General features: G+C 37.3%; 2 protein-coding genes across 3 annotated transcripts in view; one reads left to right on the top strand and one right to left on the bottom strand.

Moving 5' to 3' along the window:
• The window catches only part of LOC136237997 (uncharacterized), a 294291-nt gene that overhangs the window by 40905 nt on the left and 229233 nt on the right, over positions 1-24153 (bottom strand). The gene's annotated exons all lie outside the window — the stretch shown is intronic.
• LOC136237993 (ATP-dependent translocase ABCB1-like) overlaps positions 1-24153 on the top strand; it is a 67657-nt gene that overhangs the window by 12088 nt on the left and 31416 nt on the right. For both annotated transcript variants that reach the window (XM_066028292.1, XM_066028293.1), the window contains exons 3-9: positions 171-649; positions 6422-6593; positions 6640-6782; positions 6836-6952; positions 8317-8371; positions 19584-19697; positions 19780-19890. In XM_066028292.1, coding sequence (XP_065884364.1) covers positions 171-649; positions 6422-6593; positions 6640-6782; positions 6836-6952; positions 8317-8371; positions 19584-19697; positions 19780-19890 — 1191 coding nt within the window. The remainder of the gene's footprint in view (positions 1-170; positions 650-6421; positions 6594-6639; positions 6783-6835; positions 6953-8316; positions 8372-19583; positions 19698-19779; positions 19891-24153) is intronic.

Below are 24153 nucleotides of genomic sequence, written 5' to 3'. Positions count from 1 at the left end.
TGTACATGGTGCACATCTTAAGTAGTGTGTGTGTGTGTGTGTGTGTGTGAGTGTGTGTGTGTGTGTGTGTGTGTGTGTGTGTGTGTGTGTGTGTGTGTGTGTGTGTGTGTGTGTGTGTGTGTGTGTGTGTGTATGTGTGTGTGTGTGAATTACACGTATTTATAATACAGTTTAGATTTGCAACACCATCTGATTATACTTATCTACTGATTGGATTGTCACTCTGCATAATTAATGGTTTAGCAGTGCCAACCTTGTGGGTAATATTTGGATTTGCCCTAGATAATTTTGCCAATCATCAAATTTCCTTTGATTATTTTTACTGCATAAATCAATTCACAATCAACTGCAGCAATGTGTTTTATTGTTCTGCTATTACTAACCAAACAAGATGTTGTTTTGATGACTCCTCTTATGAATGTATTGAAACAGATCAGTTCCTTCAAAATATGGATTACTTGACTATATTTATAATTGTATGTGGATTTGCTGTCTTTTTCTTTGGGACGGGACATTCTATATTTTATCGTTATGTTGGAAGTCGTCAGGTATTGGAGATTCGTAAAAAGTTGTTCAGTTCTATCATACAACAAGACATGGAGTGGTTTGATTCCATTGCCACTGAGGAAATTACCAGTAGAATGACTGAGTGAGTATTTGTGATGTAGTTCAGTTCTACGTATAGTATATAGCAGTATCCATGCAAAAACAGTTCAGCTGTAAAAAAGGTGTGGGCTGTAAAAAGCCTCGGTAAAAAGTTGTAAAATCAAAGGTAGCAGCCAAGAAGTGGCTGCAATGATGTTAATGCCAATGATATACCACTGCATGGCCATTTTTACAACTGATTGGCATTAACAAGATTAACATCATTGTACAGCCATTTTAGTGCATATTTTAGAGGCTACGTCACTATACTATTTCTTGGCCATCATCTTTTTTCACTGAGACTTTTGAAGACTACTCCTTTTTACAGCTTACTGTTTTGCATGAATTTCTTTTCCCATAAATCCTTGTTTATCTGTACCCTCATTGACTGTTCTATTAGAGTATTTCAACAAAGTTCTGTATATAAATTTGTGGGCTTCAGTTATCCAAGCAATTATCTGAACACCTTTACCAGAGCAGATTTTAACGGTTGGCCATTGGACATTTGCCGATCAATTAGCTTGAAGACCACCTAATTGCCTACTAAACCAGTCAAGGATGGCTGACCACATTCCACTTAAAAAAATCGATATACTCTGAGCTACTCTAATAGAGAGCAGTTGAAGAGCTTCTAAAAAGGTGTACCTAAAAAAATGTCTGACTTGGGGAATCGAACCTGCGTTTTTCAATGAAGTGCAATCTACACCATTCTACCACATGTTCACACACTATTTTAGTGGCTTCTAAAGGGTTTTTAAATGTTCTGCAGTATATGACCATAATTGCTATAGATTGTGCATTGGATCAAATTATCTTACTGTTATTATTACAGATTTATTATGACAATTATGTATGTACGTGGCTTAACAATGATGCAGTGCATGGCTACTGAAATAGTTTTGGGTGTCAAATACTCATATCCAAGCTTTGAAAATCCAAAAAATATTCAGGGGGCATGCCCCAGATCCCCCTAGTTTGGCATGCATAAACTTGCTTTTGGGACTTTTGCAGGTTTTTGAATTCATCACCTTTGCAATTGAATGTGTTGCTTTTGTTGTAGAATTCATCACTTTTGCAATTGAATTTGTTGCCTTGGCAATTGAATTCAATGCACTTGTGGTAGAATTAGGTGCTATTGCATTAGAAATTGTTGCATTTGCAGGAAATTTTGTCACAACTAATCAGCAAGCACCAGGCTGAACAGAAATGATTGCTGATTAAAAAAACTTGTAGTACTTATTGTATATTTATCTGCAGCATGCTTGATAAGGATTCCTACCACTGCAGCTCACTACTGATGGACATTACGCTGTCTCAGGTAGTCTCGGATGGCCAGATCACTTTTTTTTCTTTGTCATTGGGTAGGGAGAAAAAAGGGTCTGATCCAGTTCAAATCTCATACTTGTCTTGACACTACCCGGATAATTGGGTAGTGTTAACCAAAGAAACGTTATGTGTTTTCAAAATAGTAGTCACTCACGTCTATGAATCACAAGCTCGATCAATGTTTAAAGCTGCTTTGCCTTCTACAAATGTTTGAATCAGTTATAAGTTTTTTATTGATTCACAGGTAAGCAGAATAATCTGTGGTTATTGTTCTGTATATTACGGCAGGAGCACATCAACTCCTACGTTCAAATGTCCATCCTATGTCCATAGGATTCGATATGCTCCTGACTACGGTAGTTTTATTACAGTGGAGTTCAAGTGCATGGGACCATAAACACTGCATACTTGTGATGTATCTGCATAATGTGTCAAGACGATTACGGGATTCGAACCGGACCAGACCCTTTTTTCTCCCTACCCAACGGCAAGGAGAAAAAAGCAGTCTGGCCATGTGAGACTACGCTGTCAGGTGTGTGCCCAAATTTGTCACTTTAAAACAGTAGATATCCAATAACTCCTTAGAAACGGCTTTATACAGACATGGATGTATGCCAACAATAGAAATTCGTTTCCACATGTATCTTGGCCCATAGAACAAACAATCAGTCATGAAAGAATTTCCTGCAAACTCGACTAATTCTAATGCAATAGTGCCTAATTCTACTGTAAGTGCATCAAATTCAATTGCAAAAATTATGAATTCAATTGCAAACTTGCAAATGGGACAAATTCAATAGCAAAAACCTGTAACCCAATTTCCTCTTATTTATAGGCACAATGATGATTATGGAAGACAGAAGTTACAATATTGTTATATCAAGGAATACTTTACTTCTTGTTGTATTTTAAATATCCCAAACCCATGAACTGGTTTTGGGACTTAATTAATTCTTATCTCTACAAGCACAGTGGTAATTATGATAATTCTGAAAGACAGAAATTACAATAGTATCAATTCTAAATTAAAGCTGTAACAAATACTGCAAATACTCAAGTACTTGTTAAGAATTTGGTACTTGGATAGTAAAATTGGTACTCATTAAGATCACATGACCCAGCTCACATGATGCATTTGCCATCAGGTATAGTCTGTTTGCGTTCAACTGTTTATCGAAAAAGTGCGTTGATACTGGCAAGATCAAGTCAACGTTGAAACCGGGTCACTACTACTGACCCGGATGACCCACTGACCCGGATTTGACCCAGATGTGACCTGGATTAATTAAAGCTGAGGCATGCAATAAGAGCTATGTTTTGGGTAGTCTCAAGTGAGCAAGACTACGTTTTGAGCGTTCGATTCATGTTGAGTAAACGAGTAGTTATGTGACAACTTAGCGGGTAAGTTTATAATTTAAAATCAGTCAGTTGGTTTTGGTTCCACGTAGCTACTGTGAGTTTACAGACAGCAATTGGGTGTGGCTTCGTGCATACCTAGTATTACAATTTCCCGATATTTTGAAGTGGGTGTAGCTCACAAAGTACTTATCCTGCTGCAAGACTAGACTATATACAACTCGTACAATAATCAATTAGTGGGCGTGGCTCCACGTAAGCTTACAGATAGCAACGGACACAGTTTTGTGCTACAGACTGCACTTACTAATTTATGGGCGTGGCTGAGCATATGTTTGTAATGTAATAAGTGGGCGTGGCTAATGAAAGAGCTACGCGACTAGCATTTATAAGTTTCCATGTCGTCAAATGAACAATTTCATTTCTCACGTGATCCAATCCAGGTCATACCTGGATAATTTGTAAACTGGGTCGGACCTGGATGACCCGGAGAAAATGTGATCCGGTTGACTCAGATGACCCAGATGACCCGACCCAGTTTCAATGCTGGAACAAGTGAGTTGTGAGCTTTGAAAATATCCCATACATGTAGTATAGATGATTCAGGTGCGCAAGCATGTTTACAACATGAAAACATGCTTGTTCCACCATTGGGAGTGAACACATGTTCACCTCTTGGTATTACTATATTTGGCAGGGGGCTCCGGTGAATGCTGTACTGACTAAGTGAAGGTTATAGAGTTTTATTGGCATAATTTCTTGTCAGGAGCACTAACATCAATGCTTTATGTTACTTGAAAAAGCTGTAAACTACTTAAGTCAGTATAAAACATGTCAAATGACTATGACTACAAGCAAGAGTTCATAATCATACAGTACAATAGTAACTGTATAGTAGGGACCACAAAGGAGTAGGCGTGGCCCACAAAATAACATCACCCAATTTTTCCTGATGATGATGAGGCAGTATTGGTGAGGTAAAACTAAGCCCAAACAAGCTTTCAGATCGACCCAAAACGCTTTCAACAAGTTGCTACAGAATTTAAAAAAAATTTTATTCAACGGAATTTTCTACTGACTGACTGAGTAAGTAAGTAACTGACTGATGCCTTCAGACAAATGTAACTTGATAATGGCTAAGGCTACAGGCTTGATTTTTTCACTGTTTGACGTTGCTCCGGCCCGACAGGTGTCTTTTGGCATACCGCAGTACATACAATGCATTCTTCATGGACTTACCAGTGTCCTCCTTTGTGTCCCATTCATCTTTCTGCCAGGGAAAGATGTCAATTTGGTGCGAGCACGTGATGGCTTCCCTTCGAAACGGAAGCCGTCCGTATTTTTCATAGTGGCTATTTTAATTGCAGAGGTGCTTTTCAAACAATTCTTAATTGATTTGTACTGCTGTGTAACGGGTTAAACATAGCCGACAGTGAAGCGTAATGGATACTTCATTTTTCAGACGATAATTCAGTAATAAAATTGGGGCGCGGCACCATTTCTTTTGGTATGCGTAGATTGTAGAGGTGCTTCCGGAAAAGTTCTTGATTCGAAATGCTATGTAACATAGCTGACAACGAAGCGTAATGGATACTTAATTTTTCAGACGATAATTGATATAGCTGGGGCATGCGGCGCCATTTCAGATGCGGGTTCACCAGTCCTAATAAAATTATTTACAAAAAAAGGTAATAAGCAAGTACACGAAAAAAATTTGGAATTTTCAACTAGAGTAGGGACCATAGCACATCGATAAAAGGTACTGAAACAAGTTGGAGTAGTCCATGATATTAAATCACAGTAGAACAATAAGAAGTGTTATATCCCTACTGTGCATTTCCGTTTGGTATCTTGAGCATGGTAGGGATATAACACTTCTTATTGTTTTACTGTGTATCATGGACTACTCCAACTTGTTTCAGTATAGTTTTTATCCATGTGCTATGGTCCCTACTCTAGTTGAAAATTCCAAATTTTTTCATGTACTTGTATTATATACTGAGGAGAGTGTCCTACTCTCATATACCCTTGTAGAAGGGCATGTCGTGAAGTTATGACATAAAACTTCTGATTTTTTTCTTTGTATAATTAATGATGTCATTAGTTGAACATGATATTGATTGAACGCATGCCTAACAATGTCGCTAACAACCAAATAAACTCCAGCTCTAAGCGTTTCTCACCGAACAACAATCCGCATTCCTTCATGGGTTCAGACCACTTCGTACCAGGCCATTCGCGAATGCAGCTACCCTGAGCGTCGCAAATGTGGAATGGTGATAATGATTCTTGTACTTTTACAGCTGCTCGTACATCACAATCCACAACATCTTGTTGTTATGTCATAACTTCATGATACGCCCTTCTACAGGGATACATGAGAGTAGGATACTCTCCTCAGTATGTATATATATATATTATGAACTCTTGCTACAAGTAGCTAGTATTCATGAGTACTCAATCGTTAACTCTCAAATACTAGACCATCATCCCTATTGTAAATTTTATTTGACCATTTCTAATAGAGCGCTCATATTCTTTTTGAAGTCTTCTAATACAACACACGTAAAATGTTCTATATACAACAATCTAGATTTTCTATTGGTAGATTAAAAATATGAACTTTTAGTATTGTGTAGAACATCAAACACATGTGTTTATAGACCAAGATGACAGATGTACTTAGCTGATTGACATTGCCTGTGTAATGGATAGAATTGTAAGGAAACAAAACATTGAGAATATTTATAGAACTGCAGACTTTATGGAACACTAAAGTAACTGTTCTGCTACCTGTTTTTGGAGCCTTGGGCTCATTATCCAATAACGTTCCTTCCTACTTCCAAAGATTGAAGATCACCGATATTAGTGTCCACCAGCTGCAGAAGACTGTAGTGCTTAGGACTGCTACTATTATTCACCAACACATTAGTTTCTATAATTCGAGCATTGTGCAATCTTGTAACCCTCTAATCGCATGTAGGTTTTTAAATAGGTAAGAAAAAGAAAATAATAATATGTCTAGTGACTCTAGTCTAATGATCCGTTCTAACTTGTAATATTCCTTACACCTGTGTTCTATATTTTAATTTAGGAAACTTGATAAAGTGGGCTCTGGACTTGGAGAAAGCCTGTCTGTAACATTTCAAACTATGGTGACATTCTTTGCCTTGAATGCACTCTCATTTTATTATGACTGGAGAATGGGATTATTCTATCTGGGAAGTTGGCCAGCTTCAATAATGGGTGGTGTTTTCTTGCAAAAGGTAAAACTGGTAGACATCAATTATGTGGCTTATTAACATTTTGTAGCTGACAGAACTGCAAGGTGTCAAGGAAGATGATAAGGATGAAAAAGTTTCAGATTATGGTACAGCAGGTGCAATAGCTGAAGAAGTGTTATCTGCTATTCATACTGTTACCAGTTATGGAGGACAAGCTAGCATTGTTGAAAAGTATTGAATATTGTATTTTGTGCATGTGTGTGATGTTACCATTTGCTTTTCAGGTATGGTGAAGCTTTAGATGCTTTCAGAAAGAGACAGCATAAGAAATTCCTTACTTATGCAATCTCTTTTGCAATTTCGTTCTTTTTCTTTTACCTTTATTTTAGCTTCACATATTGGTAAGTATGTACTATATATATACAAGTAGAAGGAAAATTAGGAATAGAGATCAAAGGGAAAGAAAGTAGTAAAACGAGGGAATAGCTAAAAGCTAGTGAAACAAGAGAGCTAGGTTATCTATACCTGCAGATATACTAATGGACTTTTAATCCATGACTGAAGTATAGGGATTAAATTTCCATTAGTGTATATGCAGGTAGCTACAGCTTGTTTCATAACTTTTCAGCTATTCACTTTTTTTTCATCTCCCCAATCCAACTGAAAATTCCTAATTTTCCTTCTACTTATTTGTTTACTTTTATAACATTCTTATGATTAATGAACCTGCACATACTGCTTCAAAAAAAAGAATGGTGCCAGGCATGCCAAAAATTAATTTTGCATCTGAACGTGCACCCAACAATGAGTTACTGAAAAGTGAAGTGGCATTACGATTCATTTTCAGCTATGGTCCACCCATTACAGTAGTACGAGAAGTGTCTCTACAATCAGTCCACTTGGTACAAAAAATACAGACGTTTACCGTGATAGCTAGTCACGAGGTAGTCAACACAACCACGGGGAAGCCATATCACACTATAGGTTTCATAGTCAGCAATAGTTAAGAACTGGAGGACAGAGTAGGACAGAGGTAAGTCCATGATGTGTATATTGTACATGCTGTGGTTGGCAAAAAGGCACATCTTGGAATGAAGCGACATCGAGATTCAAGTCCGTAGCCTTAATATCCATTGTCAAGTTATGCTTGGTTGGAGGCATCGTTAGTCAGTTAATAGAAAATTCAGTTAAATAGAAATTATTAAATTTTTAAAAGGATTTCATATGAACTTGTTGGAAGGATTTGGGGTTACTCTGAAGACATTTTTGGGTTTGGTTATGCTTAACCAATGCTACCAAGTTGTTTTGAAGGAAAAGTGAAGTTGTTTTTTGGATGACAAGAAAGCCCAAACCTCCATGATCCCTACTATACAGCACTACTGTATGACTACCATACTGTATGATACTTATATGAGTGAAACCTTATGGTTATAATCAGATTTGAGTGGTGAGTTACTTAAACTGTTGTTGTTGCTTTTTATCAAACAAAAACAAAGCCACATAAATTATACTGCCTTTGCAATGATGAGTATGTTGCTACAATTCAAGGGTAGCAATAAAACTCAAGCACTATACTTCATCTCAAGAACACTCTTTAAGGCTTAGCTTTTGTACAACATTAGCCTGAGCTATAAGTAACTGCTCTTACAAAAACAGCAGGATTTTGTATGTCATAATTAGCTTTTGGTATAAATGCAATTTGAAATGTTTGATGAGACATTTAAAGTATATTTGCATGTGTGGATACCTTGATAATTTTTTCTAGGTTTGGTGGCTTTCTCATTCAGAACTATAATGCTGAATTTTCAAAGTTAGTCATGGTAAGTATTGTTCTTCAATTATCAAATCTTATTATATAATTAATGTATGATACCATCTAAGTTCAAAGGAAAATTGTGCTTCATTTTCCATAACATGCCAAGCCTAGTCATAGTGTGTTATATGTACTAGTTAAAGCATTAGAACAAGTGTTATATGAAACTATAAAGTATATTTTACCATACTGTTCGATATTGCATGTTAAAGTGTGGGTGAGAGACAAATATAGCATGATACTTTGTCTTGAGCCCAATCTTTTTTTCGTGTAGTATGAACAAGGCAATGCTTTTAACGATTTACAGAACTTTGAGTGAAAGTTCGAGTTGAACAAGAACACATGCAAAACTATTCAAAATTTACCAAGTAGCCTTGAAACAATCAACTTGGTTCTGGATAACAATTGGATGTACCATGGAGATCCTCTGAAGTGTTTTCTACTCTAGCTCTTTCTTTCTTTCGGTAAATCAGTGTTTTGCTCTGCTACGATCATCTCCATATAGCACTGTTGTTACACTATGGTCATGTAGACCATTGTTTAAGGCGTATATATAGCACTACTGCATTTCATTGATCTTTGACTCAAAGTTCATTTTTTGCCAATAAAGTGTGCTTTATTTGCGATAAAGCACACTTTACGTCAGTGTGATGCAACCCTGGAATGACCACAATTACCCCCTGGGCACTAACAAAGCTTTCAATAATGTTACACAATTGCAATAAACATACAACTAAATTGCTGTCCATCATTGCAAGTCCTGCAAATTCTTATGTGCATGTTGAGTGGTTTAATTTGATTTTAATGTCTTCAACCTTGCTGCCACACCTCAAGCCATACTCACAAACAACTAGCTGTGCAAACTGTCCATTACTCTAATAGTTAGCCTTCCTTAGTTCCTTAGTCTTTCTCTTGTTTCAGTGAATTCTTGATTTTAAATTGTGTGATAACTCATCATTGATCACTACAAATTGATCCTCTGCAGGCATAATTACAAGTAGCTACTAGTTGTCTCACTGTCATTGTGGCATTGATAAACTGCATTATTCACTAGTTATCTGAATCCTCTCAATGACAGAAGTGTTTTGTTCAGATAATTGGAGCTCATTCATTTAAATATTTGAGCTCTGTTCAAATACTCTAATAGAACAAACCCCTGTACTCATTTTATAGTCACTTTTGATAACCCAGGTAGGGCTGAGCAATTGTGACATTTTGCTACTTTCACGATTACATATCACGATCATGTGGATTCTTGCAACCTAAATGTGCACCAAGGGAGCTACACCAGCCAGGATCAGGAATCTTCCTTGCATTCAACCTGTACTTAAACATTGAAGCAAAGGGTTTTAATTGGACACAAATTTATAGTACAACTACTGGCACCTGCTTTAACACAGCATTCAGTTATGTTAACAGAACAATTGTTACAGCATCAAAATTCCAGACAACTAGGGTTAGAGAATTGTACCAGTAGCTTAATGACACATTGTACGATCTCCCTTACATTATCAAACTGATTCCAACAAATATGCACTCTTTGTGATGTGCCTTTACCTTTCCATCTTGTCATCATCTTCACGAGAGGAAAGCTGTAAAACTATTTTATTGACACCTTTCTCAACAGGCATGCATGTATCTAGAAATTTATTTGTAGCCTTTATGCTATTATAAGAGGGAGAGTACTGTAGATAACTGCACTTATAATGATCAGTTTTACACAGCATAGTGACCATACCCTTTAATGATCTATATACATGGAATATCTCTACCGAAGGCTCACTCATGATCAGTAATGACATATGACAGCCACGTGCATGTTCTAATTGAACAGCTATATTGTAACAATAAAAGTAAACAGAAATTATATGAAGTAGGAATTTCTACAATACGAAGTAGTGAAACAAGAGACAAGATGCTATCACAGTATGTGGTAAAAGCCCTACATTCTAATTATAATAGTAAGACATAGCTAGCTTTGTTGTAATGCCATTGTGACTTTTTTATTGCATGGATCCTTACTCCATTATTAAGTCTACCTTAAGGTTAGGTTACAGAAACAAAGTTATATTTCACAAGCATGTGTCACCTATATTTGTAGGCTAGGACTTCAGTATGTATCAATGGTGGATCTAGCATGAGGCATTTGGGGCATACCTCTCTCCCCATTTCCTTTTAGAAGAGCTAGCTATATCACTTTGCCAGTATATAGCCAAAATCATTCTATTGCTCAAGAATTACTGACATATTAAATACTTAAAGGCAGACCTTTACTGGAAATTCACAAACCCAAACTGTCCCCCAGCACCTTTGCACCTCTAAAAAATAATTATTGTTTGGCAAGTATTTAACCCATTAATAGCTTTTGTAACAGTTTTAATACTTCACAACCTTCTGCAATGGTGAAACTACTGAGGGTGACTGTTTGCTGCTTTGTGTATTATTTGGCTACATCAGACTGTATAGCTAGCTATATTCTAGCTGCTCAGAGTGGCTTCCTCTTTTTATTAATGGTGTGGATCTGAGCTTGTTTGTGCCCCTCCCCTTGCTAGCTCCTGAAGTTGTATCTGTGGCTGGATTCAAACCGCAACCTACACTGCCAGTAACCATGAGGTGCTATACCAGCAGAGCTGTTTATCCTGTGGTTTGTTGTTAAAGTTTTCTCTACATCATGAACTTCTACATGCTGTAGTGGACAAAGGAAAGCATGTAGAAGCTTGCAATAAACTTTGTGACATAGCCAGGTGATCAGCGTTTTATTTCACATGTGAATCATGTTGATACATGCACATATTGGTGAGTAAGCATCGTCAATAGCTGACATATGAAAAAATGTGTCACGAAAAGGTGGCACTGAGAAGAAAAAAAGTTGTCGTAGTCAGGAATTGAACAACCCTGGACTTTTTGTCTATGCGCTAACACTTGGCAGTATATAACTCATTGCACCAACACCTTCAATACTTTATAGAGAATGAACAGAAACACATAGCAATTTGTAAAAACAAACTTGGAGTTGCCAGATGATGAGCACTTAATTTTGTTAAAGTCCCATATCAATACGTGATTTGGTTGTTGAGTTAGCGGCATCACAAAGCAAACAGACAGGTTTTCGGCTTTATATATATTGTTAGATTAAGTTAAATAGTTATGGACTTGACGACCGTCTGATTACTCAGATACTCTATAGTCAAAGCAGGTGCGCCTTAAAAATGAGAAGAAATTCCACTAGACCCCCTTTCATGGAAGTTATGTTGTGCACCTTTTACTACATAGACACTCATTTTGTAAACAACTGTAGCATTTAAAATATAAGTGTATGGTCGCGATACTTTCTGAAACCAATAGACAGCTGAATTCCTTCATGCTTATCATTACTTTACTAATTTCAATCCCAGTAACTCATGCACTTAATGTTTTCTCTGTTTCTGTTCAAGATTCCAGTCCAGATCTGTTACTCACAACTTCAATAACACAAGTAGTAGATAGCTATGATTACAATTTGTATAGCTAAATACTGTAGTTGTAATTACTTGTGTATAATCCAACTGTGAGCACAGCTCACCATCCCACAGACCTTTGATTCAAACTTGCTAGCATTCATTATTATTATTAAATAAGAAAAACAAGTGTTCACAATACATTGCATTACACCAAGAGTTCATCAACTCTCACGGTAGTGAGTCGCGCAGCCAGTAAAGCAGAAACGCATGCCGCAGACAATAAATGACGCGACTACTACACATGAGGATTTTACAAACATCAAATTCAGCTTGCCTGTAACTCACCCGTCATTTACGCCATCTCTCTGAAACTCTAGAGCTAAACTCATCATGTCACTAGTAACTACCACACAAGCAGTGGAGCAAATCCACGTTAACTGTTTCGAGATTGAGATTGCTGACATCAAAGAGGAGGTTTTATTTTATTTATTTATTTTTTGCATGCGGTTAGACGTAATCACAGGTGTAGTTCCTTGCGTTCTTTTGTGCATTCCGAACATTGATTGCCCTGCTATCACTTCCATATTCTCTCAATCACTTCAAGATTCACATCATCGATTTCGCCATACATCATTACCCTAAGGTCGTAATTTCAGCACCAAACGAAGTTTCAGTTGTCCTCAGTCGGCCTAGAGCCATACACAAAACCAATATTGTTGTTTTTCGTAATACTCCCTTGGCATGTAGGGCAATGTGTCTTTAAACTGTTCTAAAAGTTTGTTACATATGTTTTCGAGAATGGCTAGTTTGAAATTTGTTTTTAGTCGCCCCCACATAATTTGCTCTCTAAGGATGCAGCTGAAGAATCTAAATAATAGTTAGACGTCAAGAACCAGGGTTCTACGGGATTTAGAAAACTCGAAGGCCCTGGGCTGTAGCGCCTGAGCGCAGCGAGGGCGCTACTAAGGGCCTGAGGGTTTTCTAAATCCCGTAGAACCTAGTGGTTCTTGACGTCTAACTTATTTAGACTACAACTCGTTATTGTACCTTGAGTTGACAGCTGCTTGTAAATAGGAAATGTATGACTAATTACTAGAAACAAGCCCTCTACACCTCCCTACATGGTGGGACCTCAGCGTGGCTGTTGCTACCCGTTTAAATGCCCATGCGTTGCCAATGTTACAGGCGCGTGCTATGTATCGAAGTACTGGACTCAGCGAGTGGACTACAACTCATTGTTGCTGTTGTTGTGCCTCGACAGCTGCTTGTAAACAAGTAATGTAGTGTTGATTAGTACAAACAAGCCCATTACACCTCCCTCTAATTCAGTACGGCTGTTAGTAGCCATTTAAATGCCCATGCGTTGCCAATGTTACAGGCGCGTAATTATCATGTTACGTATCGCCTCAGAGCGTGGTCTCTATTGGACATGACTGTGGCTCTACGAGATTTAGAGACCACGTTTTCAGCCAATCAAATTTCAGTATCAAACTTGTTGTAGTCTAAAGAATGACGCACAGCACAACTGCGGTCACTGGTTATTGGGCTGTGAATAGTAAGTGTAGTTAACCGGTGCATGTAGCCATAAAGAAGTATGCACTTTGTCATCATTTGAGAATGGCTAGTTTGAAATTTGAATTTAGCTAGTTGCCCCCATGTAATTTGCTCTCTTAGCGGGCGCGGCTTAAAGAATGACACAGATCACAACTGCGGTTCCCAGTTGTTGAAACAAGCTGTGAGTATGTGTATTTAATTAGTGCATGTAGCTAGCCTAAAAGGAAAACCGCTAATTAATTAGAATCATCACCATGCATTTAATAACATCCCTACACAAAATTATATCATACCACAATGAATAAAATAAAAACATATACACATCACATAATTAGCTAGCTATTCAGGTTCCAAACTGTTTGAGCAGGCCAAGTCAATTGCCGGATCAAGCAAATTATGATGTCGAAGATGGTGAGATCTTGACCCTCGTAAACACATTATTGCAGAATGAAGTAAGGAATAGGACAGCTTACTAATCCAGAATAATGTCTGACTGTAAGGATGACCGCGTTTTTCAGAAATAAGTGTAGCGAGTCATTTGTAAGCTACAGTTTCTGCTGGTCCCACAGCAGCAGAAGAGTCATTTGTACACTAAAGGAGAGAAGGCACTGTAGTTTGGGTATTTACAAAATTATATGGGTACGCACATGTATGGTAGTTACAACATACAGAAGACACCTCAGAGGACACATGAATACCCAACAGTTTTCACAATAATAAAGTACGAATTGTATAATATAATGATATAACTGCTATGAAAATAATGTCTCCACTTCTCCAGTGGCCCACCACAAGTCTCACATGACAGCATTTTCATCCAAACACAGATAAGCAATGGGAGTAAGTGCACTGACAACAAGTTGGTATGACTCCATTTGTAGAATCCAGATGAGTGAGTGTGGCTTTAGTATGTCTTTAGTATGTCTCAACAGTTAACACACATTCTTGTTATAAATATGTACTAGAGTTGTAACATTGCAACAGTATAGTCTTTAAGTACAATCATCCATTGCATCACTATCAAACAACGCTAAGTGGAGGGTATCGTTGCATCTCTAGTATGTACACTCCATCGTACAATCAAGGAAACCTGTCTTAATGGCCACCAGTATAGAAAGACAACCCGTCTCGAAAAGCCAATTCCAAAGTGAGAATTTATACACTGCTACCTGCTTATTGAGCGAAGGTGGCAATAGACAAGCTCCACTGTAATTTATTCACATAATCTGATCCTGTACCTTCTGTCAGTGGATAAGATCCGCTTGACCAGGACCCAAAATGTCCAGTCTCAACCCACTTACAACCCAGTGGCACAATGGAACTGAGTATTTATAGAGGAGAATATAATTGAAGGGGTCAGTGGAAAAAGAGGACATGTGCCATTTTAGATTTTTCATTTTCTAAAAATTAGAATGGCTTGGTTTAACCATGTGAATAATATTGTCACTAAGTAAACATGGCAGTCTCAATATAACTTTTAGCAAATGTTACAAAAATTCAATTATTTCCCAAAATTCTGTTTAATACTCATTAGGTGGTTATCAAAAAAAATCTTTCAAATGGCACTTGTCCCCTTTTGCCACTGGCCCCTTCAATTATATTTATTTCTAAGATGTGTGGACACATTACAACATGTGCATACAAGAAACGCTACGTACCGTTTTAACATTCCAAATCACCACACTATGCACGGACCAGTCAACAATACTGCATAGTGCCCATCAGTAATCCTGAATAGGAAAAGTTACGAAAAGTAAAAATGCATATGAGTATGTATGGCTAACAATGGTGAAAAATATTAATGGTTAACAATATACATTGAAACCTTATTCAGGTGACTTTATGGCCAACCTTGTGGCAGATTGCTCTGTATACAAAATGACACATTCAGGTATTGTATTTACATAGATAGATGATAATGTAACACACTGTGACATAAATACTCATGATGTGTCACTGCTATGCAGTATACTGATATGGCTACCATATATACCTGAGTAAATCAGATAAGTAGGTGCAGTAAGATGGTTACTTTCGGGCCAAAATTTCTTGACTTAATAAGCATGTACCTGCTTTAGCAAGATACTGATTTAACCAATAAATGTCTCACAGGAGAATGTAAAAGTTGGCCTTCTTAGAGAGGCTGTACAGGTGACCACCAAGGCAGGTCCACTGTGGATGAAAGCCAGGCATTAGATATTTGGAATTTCATGTGTTGAAGGCATTTTGTATGATGAAGGCATTCCAGGGCTTCTGGTAGTAAATCTTACCACAGTTTACTGCAAAATAACACAAATGTGGCACTGCTGACATGTGAGCTAACACTGTTACAAGATGGCTTTACTGAACCTGTACAGAATGCAAGAATGACCGGAAAATAATGGAGGAATACGGGATAATGGAATATTTAAGCTGACAGTAATCAGATGCAGGCGGTGGATGGGAAACAGAGAATTTATTTGGAGTGGCCTTAGAACAGCTGCATTGCAGATGCTTCTTACCAACTGCTTACAGCTGCAAAATGCAGCCACCTCCTTAATGAGCTAGGTCAGAAAATTTGTCCCCACAATAATGACCAGTTTTCACTGTACTATTAGTGAAGGATTAACTATCAAGATGCTGAGATATACATACGCTACAAAGTCATCTCCGGACAACTTCCAAATATAGCAGTAAAATTTTCACCCTGGTCCAATGTCTACTAATTGTATACCATCATGATAGAGATTCCACTGTACAAAATACATGCTATCATGGTATGTGCTAATTATGCCTTTTAAAATTCAGTTTTACAACACAAATACATCTGTGGTTAAACTCACCAATCATGTCAATCTCAAAAAGACAACCTTTGGGCAATGAGACAACAGTTTTAAGATTCTCGCAAAGATACAGCCTATTCTGGTGCGCTAATTTATTAGTGATATTAATTTTAAAGTCGTTTATTTACAATAGGACATAATTACGTGCCCCTCTATTGTCTCTGGACATACTTGCCATTTCTTTACCATTCTCATTTCATTTCACAAGAGCTCGTACTGATATGGGCAGGGGTGTGGCTTCTCCACTTGAATTAGTCAATGCTTGAAGTAGATCGAGATAGTCTAATAGAGCAGTCAATCACTCTAATAGAACAGTCATGTTTCTACAAGTGCTGTATTTTTATATTGTAAAGTCTGCAAGTAGCTAGCAATTTAACTACATGCAATGCTATGCAGAAGTTGTAACTATGCTGTAACTTTGACTTTGTTGAATTGTTTTTTTGACTGCTCTATTAGAGTATCTTGATCGTTTTAATGCCGGGCAGCCATGCGAGATGAAAGGTAAAGTGTTACTAAAGGTTTACTAGTTAAAATGGATGTTAGTTGACTGCAGTTGCATGCCACTAAAAATACAGTTGTATTTTAATATTGTGTCACTGTAAAAGGGGTTTCTGTCAAAACCATGGAAACCCACCTACTGTGTTCAACAGTTAGAGTATGCTTATGCTAACAAAAAGGTTTGAAATCCCATCCAAAACAGCTCATAGCTGTAAAAAAAGTGTGCGTCCACTTAACTGTAACAAAAAGTGATGATATCATAGTGTGGCCATGTGTGAGGTACGCAAGTTGCAAATATTAATCAGATAGTACAATATTATTGTTAAAGTAGTAATGAGAAGTATGTGATGCTGCCAGTCATTAAGTGTGTGAGCATCTTCGTAAATGCTACTCAAATAAATCTTGATTCTCAAGAAAGCAAAGTTTATAGATTCTCTGATAGCAATAAATAGTTTGAGTTTGGCCACCTTTCCTTTGTTCATAGCATTGCCATATACAGAAAGGGCGGCCAAACTCAAACTATTTATTGCTATCAGAGAATCTATACACTTTGCTTTCTTGAGAATCAAGATTAATTTGAGTGGCATTTATGAAGATGCTCACACACTTAAAGACTGGCAGCATCACATACTTCTCATTACTACTTTAACAATAATATTGTATTATCTGATTAATATTTACAACTTGCATACCTCACACATGGCCGCACTATGATATCATCACTTTTTGTCGCAGTTAACTTTGCTTTACTTGGACGTGCACTTTTTTTACAGCTATGAACTGTTTTGGATGGGGTAATATACACTGAGGAGAGTATCCTACTCTCATATACCCCTGTAGAAGGGCGTATCATGAAGTTATGACATAGCACTTCTGAGTTCACCCATTTTTCTTTGTATAATTAATGATGTCATTAGTTGAACATGGTATCAATTGAATGTGTGCCTAACAATATCGCTAGCAACCACATTAACTCCAGCTCTAAATGTTTCTCACCGAACTACAATCGTTCCTTCATGGGTTCAGACCACTTTGTAGGCATTTCTTGCTAAACCATTCGTGAATATGGCTATCCTGAGCGTCGCGAGTGTGGAATGGTACTAACAATTATTGCACTTTTATGGCTGCTCATATGTGACAAACCACAACATCTTGTTGTTACGTCATAACTTCATGATACGCCCTTCTACAGGGGTATATGAGAGTAGGATACTCTCCTCAGTATATATATATATATATTATGAACTCTTGATTACACCCATTTTTTTTCATAATTATAGATTCATTATAATTATGTGTGTTGCAAAATCAAATGATGCAGTGGTTGCTGAAGGAGTTTTTGGGTGTCAAAATAGCCATCATTTGCAATATCAGAGTATTTGAAATCCATTAGGAGCATATTCCTAGCTTGGCATGCTTACACTTCACACATACATTGTCCTATACTGTCAGATCATGTCAAATCATCTTTGACTCTATATTAAGTAGGGCTGAGCAATAGTATCAGTAGTGCAATATATCGCGATAGTAAATCACTATCGTTATCGCGATAGTAGGGATATCACTATCGTGATAGTTATGATAAGCTTAGATCTGCATTAAAATGGTATCAACAACCCTTCTATACTGTTTTACAGTTAGTATTACCAGCTTTCTTACAAAGGAGTGGCCTGTAAAAGCTATACCAAAAGTCCATATTCATCGGCCGCCCACACAGTTAATTAATAAATGTCCTGTGCATGCAAAATAACTTTCCAAATCATAGCTATACAACTAAGACTTTGTTAAGAGCAAACTGTTTCATAAACTATCGGGATAGTATTCACTATCGCGATATTTAATGAGTAACTATCGTGATAGTAAAATTTTTACTATCGCTCAGCGCTAATATTAAGTTACAATTCCTCCTGACTGCAAGCTGCCTAGACCTCCACCTAGTTGTTGTACTGTATTAAAGAGTTGAAACATAACAGAAACAAGATCAATACAATGTACTCTTGTGCATGGGTTATGGTATAGGCCAAAGAATGGGAGTGATTTGACATTAAAGATGTGATATGAAGCATGCAATAGGCATGGATACCATTCTGGGGGTCTGAGGACATGCCCCAGGAAATATTCACATTTTAGAAACTCCAAGGTAGTGTTTTACATTATTTTCATTGCAGGTAAATTGAACAACTACTAAAGTGTGACTGTTCTATTAGAGTGGTTGATTGCTCTATTAGAGTATATCTCACAAACATTGACCAATACCTCCCCCTTTCCATATACCCCTGTGCATGTTGTTCTGTGTCACCTTAGACCATAACAAGGTGAAATACTCGAATTTCATTGGGTATCTAACAGAGCAATTATGCACCTGTAGCATTGGCAATACATGGACATTTAACTGGATAGCAAGTTCCATTACAAGTTACTGGGAGGTTTATTTAGCTTGTTTCTACAGATGAATGATACATTTTTCATGTCACAAGCAGCTGTGAAGGTACAACAAGCAGCAGTGAAGGTACAGCAACGAGCTGTGATATAAAGTAGTTAGACATTGAAACACAGGGTTCCACTGAGTTTAGAAACCCTCAGGACCTGTAGTAGCACCCTCACTTAGCTCGTGTGCCACAACACAGGGAATTTCGAGTTACTAAATTCTGTAGAACCCTGTGTTTTGATGTCTAACTATTATTCAGAGGCTGGGATCTACAGATATGAGATATCTATTATGTTATGATAAATAATTAAGAGTTCCACCCACAATCAATAAAATTGTTTTACTGACTGATTATTTCTCTTAAAACTGATATCATACTAAATCTTTACTTCACCAAAAACATAACATACCTAGTTGAAGCTATGGCTAGTTTCATCACAACTCTATGATGTTTACTCTTTATGTGTGTCTTTACAGGCTGGACTAACTTATTACATTGCAGTGTTGCTAATGGTAGGGAACCAAGCAGACATGGATAATGTTGGTGCAGCCACAGAAGCAGCCAAGGAAATATTTGATATCATTGACAAAGTATGTAGCTGAACTCTCTACAAGATGACTTGATGTACATATACATGTTCATTCTGTATATGACTACATGCACATACTATAGGTTCCTACCATCAATATTAATTCTGATATGGGAATAATACCTGAAGAAATTTCTTATGATATCAAATTGAGTGAGGTCACTTTTTCTTATCCATCCAGACCAGATATAACAGTGAGTTGTGTGTGTGTGTGTGTGCGTGTGTGTGTGTGCGTGTGTGTGTGTGCGTGTGTGTGTGTGTGTGTGTGTGTGTGTGTGTGTGTGTGTGTGTGTGTGTGTGTGTGTGTGTGTGCGTGTGTGTGTGCATATTACAGTATAGTATTAGTCAGTTTTGGTTTGCCTGAGCCCTAGGTTTTCATAACTCTTCTTAGATATACCAGCTGCAAATACATAAGTGAGGGTATAGTGAAATTCTGAAAGTACATGCCTTCTTCACTATTACTAAACAATAATGTATTTCTTCTTATAGCAAAGACACATGCTTTAACATGCATTGTAGCCACATTATTATTGGATAAGTGTAGTCGCAACTAAATGAATTATTGTAATAACATTATGGCTTCTTTAAATACAGTTTCTCATTAGATTTGGCTTCTGGTATACCACCACATTGAAGCTCTTTAAACAGTATACCAAAAAGCCCTTTGCTAGAACAAGTGAGTAGGGCTGTCCAGACACCAGTGCTGATACTATATCAGTACCAATATTACAAGTATAAGTATTGGTGGTGTATATTGCTGATATATCGTGTACATCACTATGGTGTGTATGTGTACATTGCCTTTTTGAATGTAGTGTAATAGGCTTTGAGTTCTTTATCAACATGAACACCATCTCTTTAACTTCCAAATGAGAATAACCACAGTATTATATAACTAAAAATTCCCTACCATATGTAAGTTTAAAGGGAACTCCCCTGTATCTTACAGCTTTTGAAGTAGATTCCTTGAAATTCAACTTTAAACTTGAACCATACTGCAGCATTTATGCTACACCATTAGTATAACCTCTGCTAGTGATTGATGATGATCACTTTCTTCAACATGAAATGGCCCACAATGCTATGCTTATTAAATGAAGTTCAGTCAAAATAGCTCTGTAGTTCTGTTGAACGTTTTGGTAGCCCCTGTGCTTATCCTGTAATGGTCATGCCCTTCAGTAAACGGGAAGAGGAATAATCGGTCCCTTGTGCACAATTGCGGGAAAGATGACATCACCGCATACTTTTTGATGGTCAGTAATAAGTATTGTCATAGATGTACAGACCAGTACCTGGGATTGGAATCATATCACCTGACCCATTAACTTCAATACGAATGTGTTTGCCGGATCATTGTTACCCCCCTTCGAAAAAGGCGGGACAGTGTAATATGCCATTCACAATACATTTCTGTGAAATGTCAATATATGAGAGAGTGTTTGTTTAGTTGTTGGTTAGCCTTCCTTGCGTAAGGGGGTGATTAATTAGTGGTAGGGCCTGGTTTGTAGGTGTGTCTCTCAATGCGGCTGGCCGATGCGTAGCCACCATTATCGAAGGAACCAGACTTATAGCGTACAGCAACTAAATAGTAATGGTTTTGGACGTACTCACAAGAATAGAACTAGTCTTCTGTGTGATAAATTCAAAGATATTGCTACTTCCGGTAACAATGATCCAGCACAAAAAACCGGATGATGCCAATCCCGGGTACTTGTCTGTACATCTATGGTATTGTAGACGATTCTTCAAAGTGATATTGGTACTATCAATGAAGAGAAACAGTAAAGAGACGGTTAGAGTGGCATATTGCCACTTTTGCTGAAATACCTGAAAACCAGACTTGGAGCTTCAACTATCAACAGGTTACCAATGTTTGTTGTGTTAGTATAAACAGTACTAGACTGATCAGTTATGAAATTATACACGTGGTTTTTGCCCAGGCCGATTTTTGCATTTTATAAGTTATATAATGGCTTTGTGGCTGTTGTTGTATAAACAACAACTCCATAATTAAACTGTATGGTCATCAGTACACATGTGTACACTCAGTCACTGCAGAAAAGCAGTAGATTGCAGATGAGGGGGTTAATTGCCTCTAGAAATAATTACCAGCTTTAGCTTTGTTTCTCTTTGCAGCTACTTTGGAACATTCTAATAAGGACTGAGAGTTCAAAATTATTGCAGAGGTGCTTTTTGGTCAGTGTCTAGTTTTATCCCTACCATTAAACACTTGTCAGGTAGCTAGCTAGTGCCTTGCATGCACTATTACACCCCAAAAGTGCCTCCAAATACCATCTCAAATGTGAAATTTCCTGGAGGAGTATGTCCCCAGATCCACTTAGACTAGCTGTCTTCAGCAGCCATAGGACTGAGCTTACCACTTTCACTTATACTCTGATGCTACTGATTTTTTTTTTTTAATTCCCAAACCCGAATTTTAGTCTGCCTACCTGCCTTACTGCCTGCCTGACCACATCGCAAAGCTACAGGCTCAACGACACATCCAATGACCACAATATTACACCACCATAACAAACTCACCAGTGCCACATGCCTTTTGAGTTTCCTACAAGTGTCTGCCTACTGCGCCTTACCTTTCCTTATATCTTTAACCATCTTCATGCAATTAAATCATACTGAAGTGTTAATTTTCCATATTGACACTTCCGTATTTAGAGAAATTATTTAAAGTACTTGCTACTGTAATAGGCAATATTAGCTAGTAGACAACATACAGTACCTGTATCTGCACAATAGGATTGACGATGCCTTTATGATCTAGCAGCATAATAATGATCAAGCACCGTGACACACCCCTTAATCATACAGTGTGATGGTACTGTATAATCATACAACACGATAGTACTGTATAGTAGGGACCACAATGGTTTGGATGTGGCACATGAAAAAACATCACCCCAAAAATCAGCATCACTTTTCCCTGACAACGATGAAGCAGGTAAAACTAAGCCCAAACAAGCCTTCAGATCAACCCAAAATGCTTTCAACTAGTTGCTAATTAAAAAAAATTAAACGAAATTTTCTAGTGACTGACTAAGTAACTGACTGATGCCTTCAGACAAGCGTAACTTGATAATGGCTAAGGCTACAGGCTTGATTTTTTCACTGTTCGATGTCGCTTCAGCTGGACATGTGCCTTTTGGCATACTGCAGTACGTACAATGTATTCTTCATGGACTTACTAACATTGTCCTCCTTTGTGTCCCATTCATCTTTGTTGACAGTAAAAGGTGTTAATTTGGCAGTAGTGTATGATGACTTCTCTTCGTAATGGAAATCGTCTGTAATGTTCATAGTGGCTACTTTGATTGCAGAGGTGCTTTTCAAACAGTTCTTGATTCGTAATGTGTAACAGATTGAACATAGCTGACAATGAAGCGTAATAGATACTTCATTTTTCAGACGATAATTGATAGCTGGGGCATGCGGTGCTACTTCTTTCTTTTGATGTGGTATGCGTGGGTTCACCAGTCATAATAATTTTATTCTACAAGTTAACAAACAAGTACACAAAAAAAATTGGATTTTTTAACTTGAGTATGGACCATAGTACATTGATAAAAAGTACTGAAACAAGCTGGAGTAGTGCATGATATTAAATCACAGTAAAACAATAAGAAGTGTTATATCCCTACTGTGCATTCCATTATGGTATCTTGAGCACAGTAGGGATATAACACTTATTGTTTTACTGATTTAATATCATGCACTACTTCAGCTTGTTTCAGTACTTTTTATTGATATGCTATGATCCCTACTCTAGAAGAAAACGCCAAATATCTTTGTGTACTTTTGATCTATTGTATTCGATCATATTGTTGTCCATGCCTCTTACTGGTAGCACGACAAAAAGGAGGCATGGAAAGACCCTGCCCTTTAATAATGTATCACATAAGCCAGTTGTCTGAGGCCCACTCGAGATACTCTAGTAAAGTAATCACCCTAATACAACAGTCATGTTCAATTGTCAATGTATACCTTACCAAAGGTGCATATGATCATAGCTACATGCTATAGCAAAAAACTAAACAAACTGATGTATTTAAATATGCTTATTATAAAAATGTAGTAGGAATGTAAGTGATAAAAACTAGCGAAACAAGATATATGAATGATGGTATTACAACATACATGTAGTCCTGTGGGAAAACTTTGGTATTGAACAAAACAATTGTTATGACATGCCAAAGTAGGGGGGTTTTGTTGTAATATCATCATTCATATATCTTGTTTCACTGGTTTTTATTGCTTAAATCTTTACTTCAATGGTAATTTTTAAATACACTAGTCAGATATGTAAAATGTAGTATTGGTACAGCCTTACAAGTTGGTGATGTTAGTATATTTGAACAAATCCAAGTGTAGGAAACATGCGTAACATGAGAACATGGTCGTTCCAAATCAAAGTCATTGAGAGTGACTAGAATTTTGTGGGA

The sequence above is a fragment of the Dysidea avara genome, chromosome 11, assembly GCF_963678975.1.
Source record: "Dysidea avara chromosome 11, odDysAvar1.4, whole genome shotgun sequence".
NCBI lineage: Eukaryota > Metazoa > Porifera > Demospongiae > Dictyoceratida > Dysideidae > Dysidea > Dysidea avara.
Note: the sequence above shows the minus strand (reverse complement) of the source record. Positions and strands in the feature narration are given on the sequence as shown.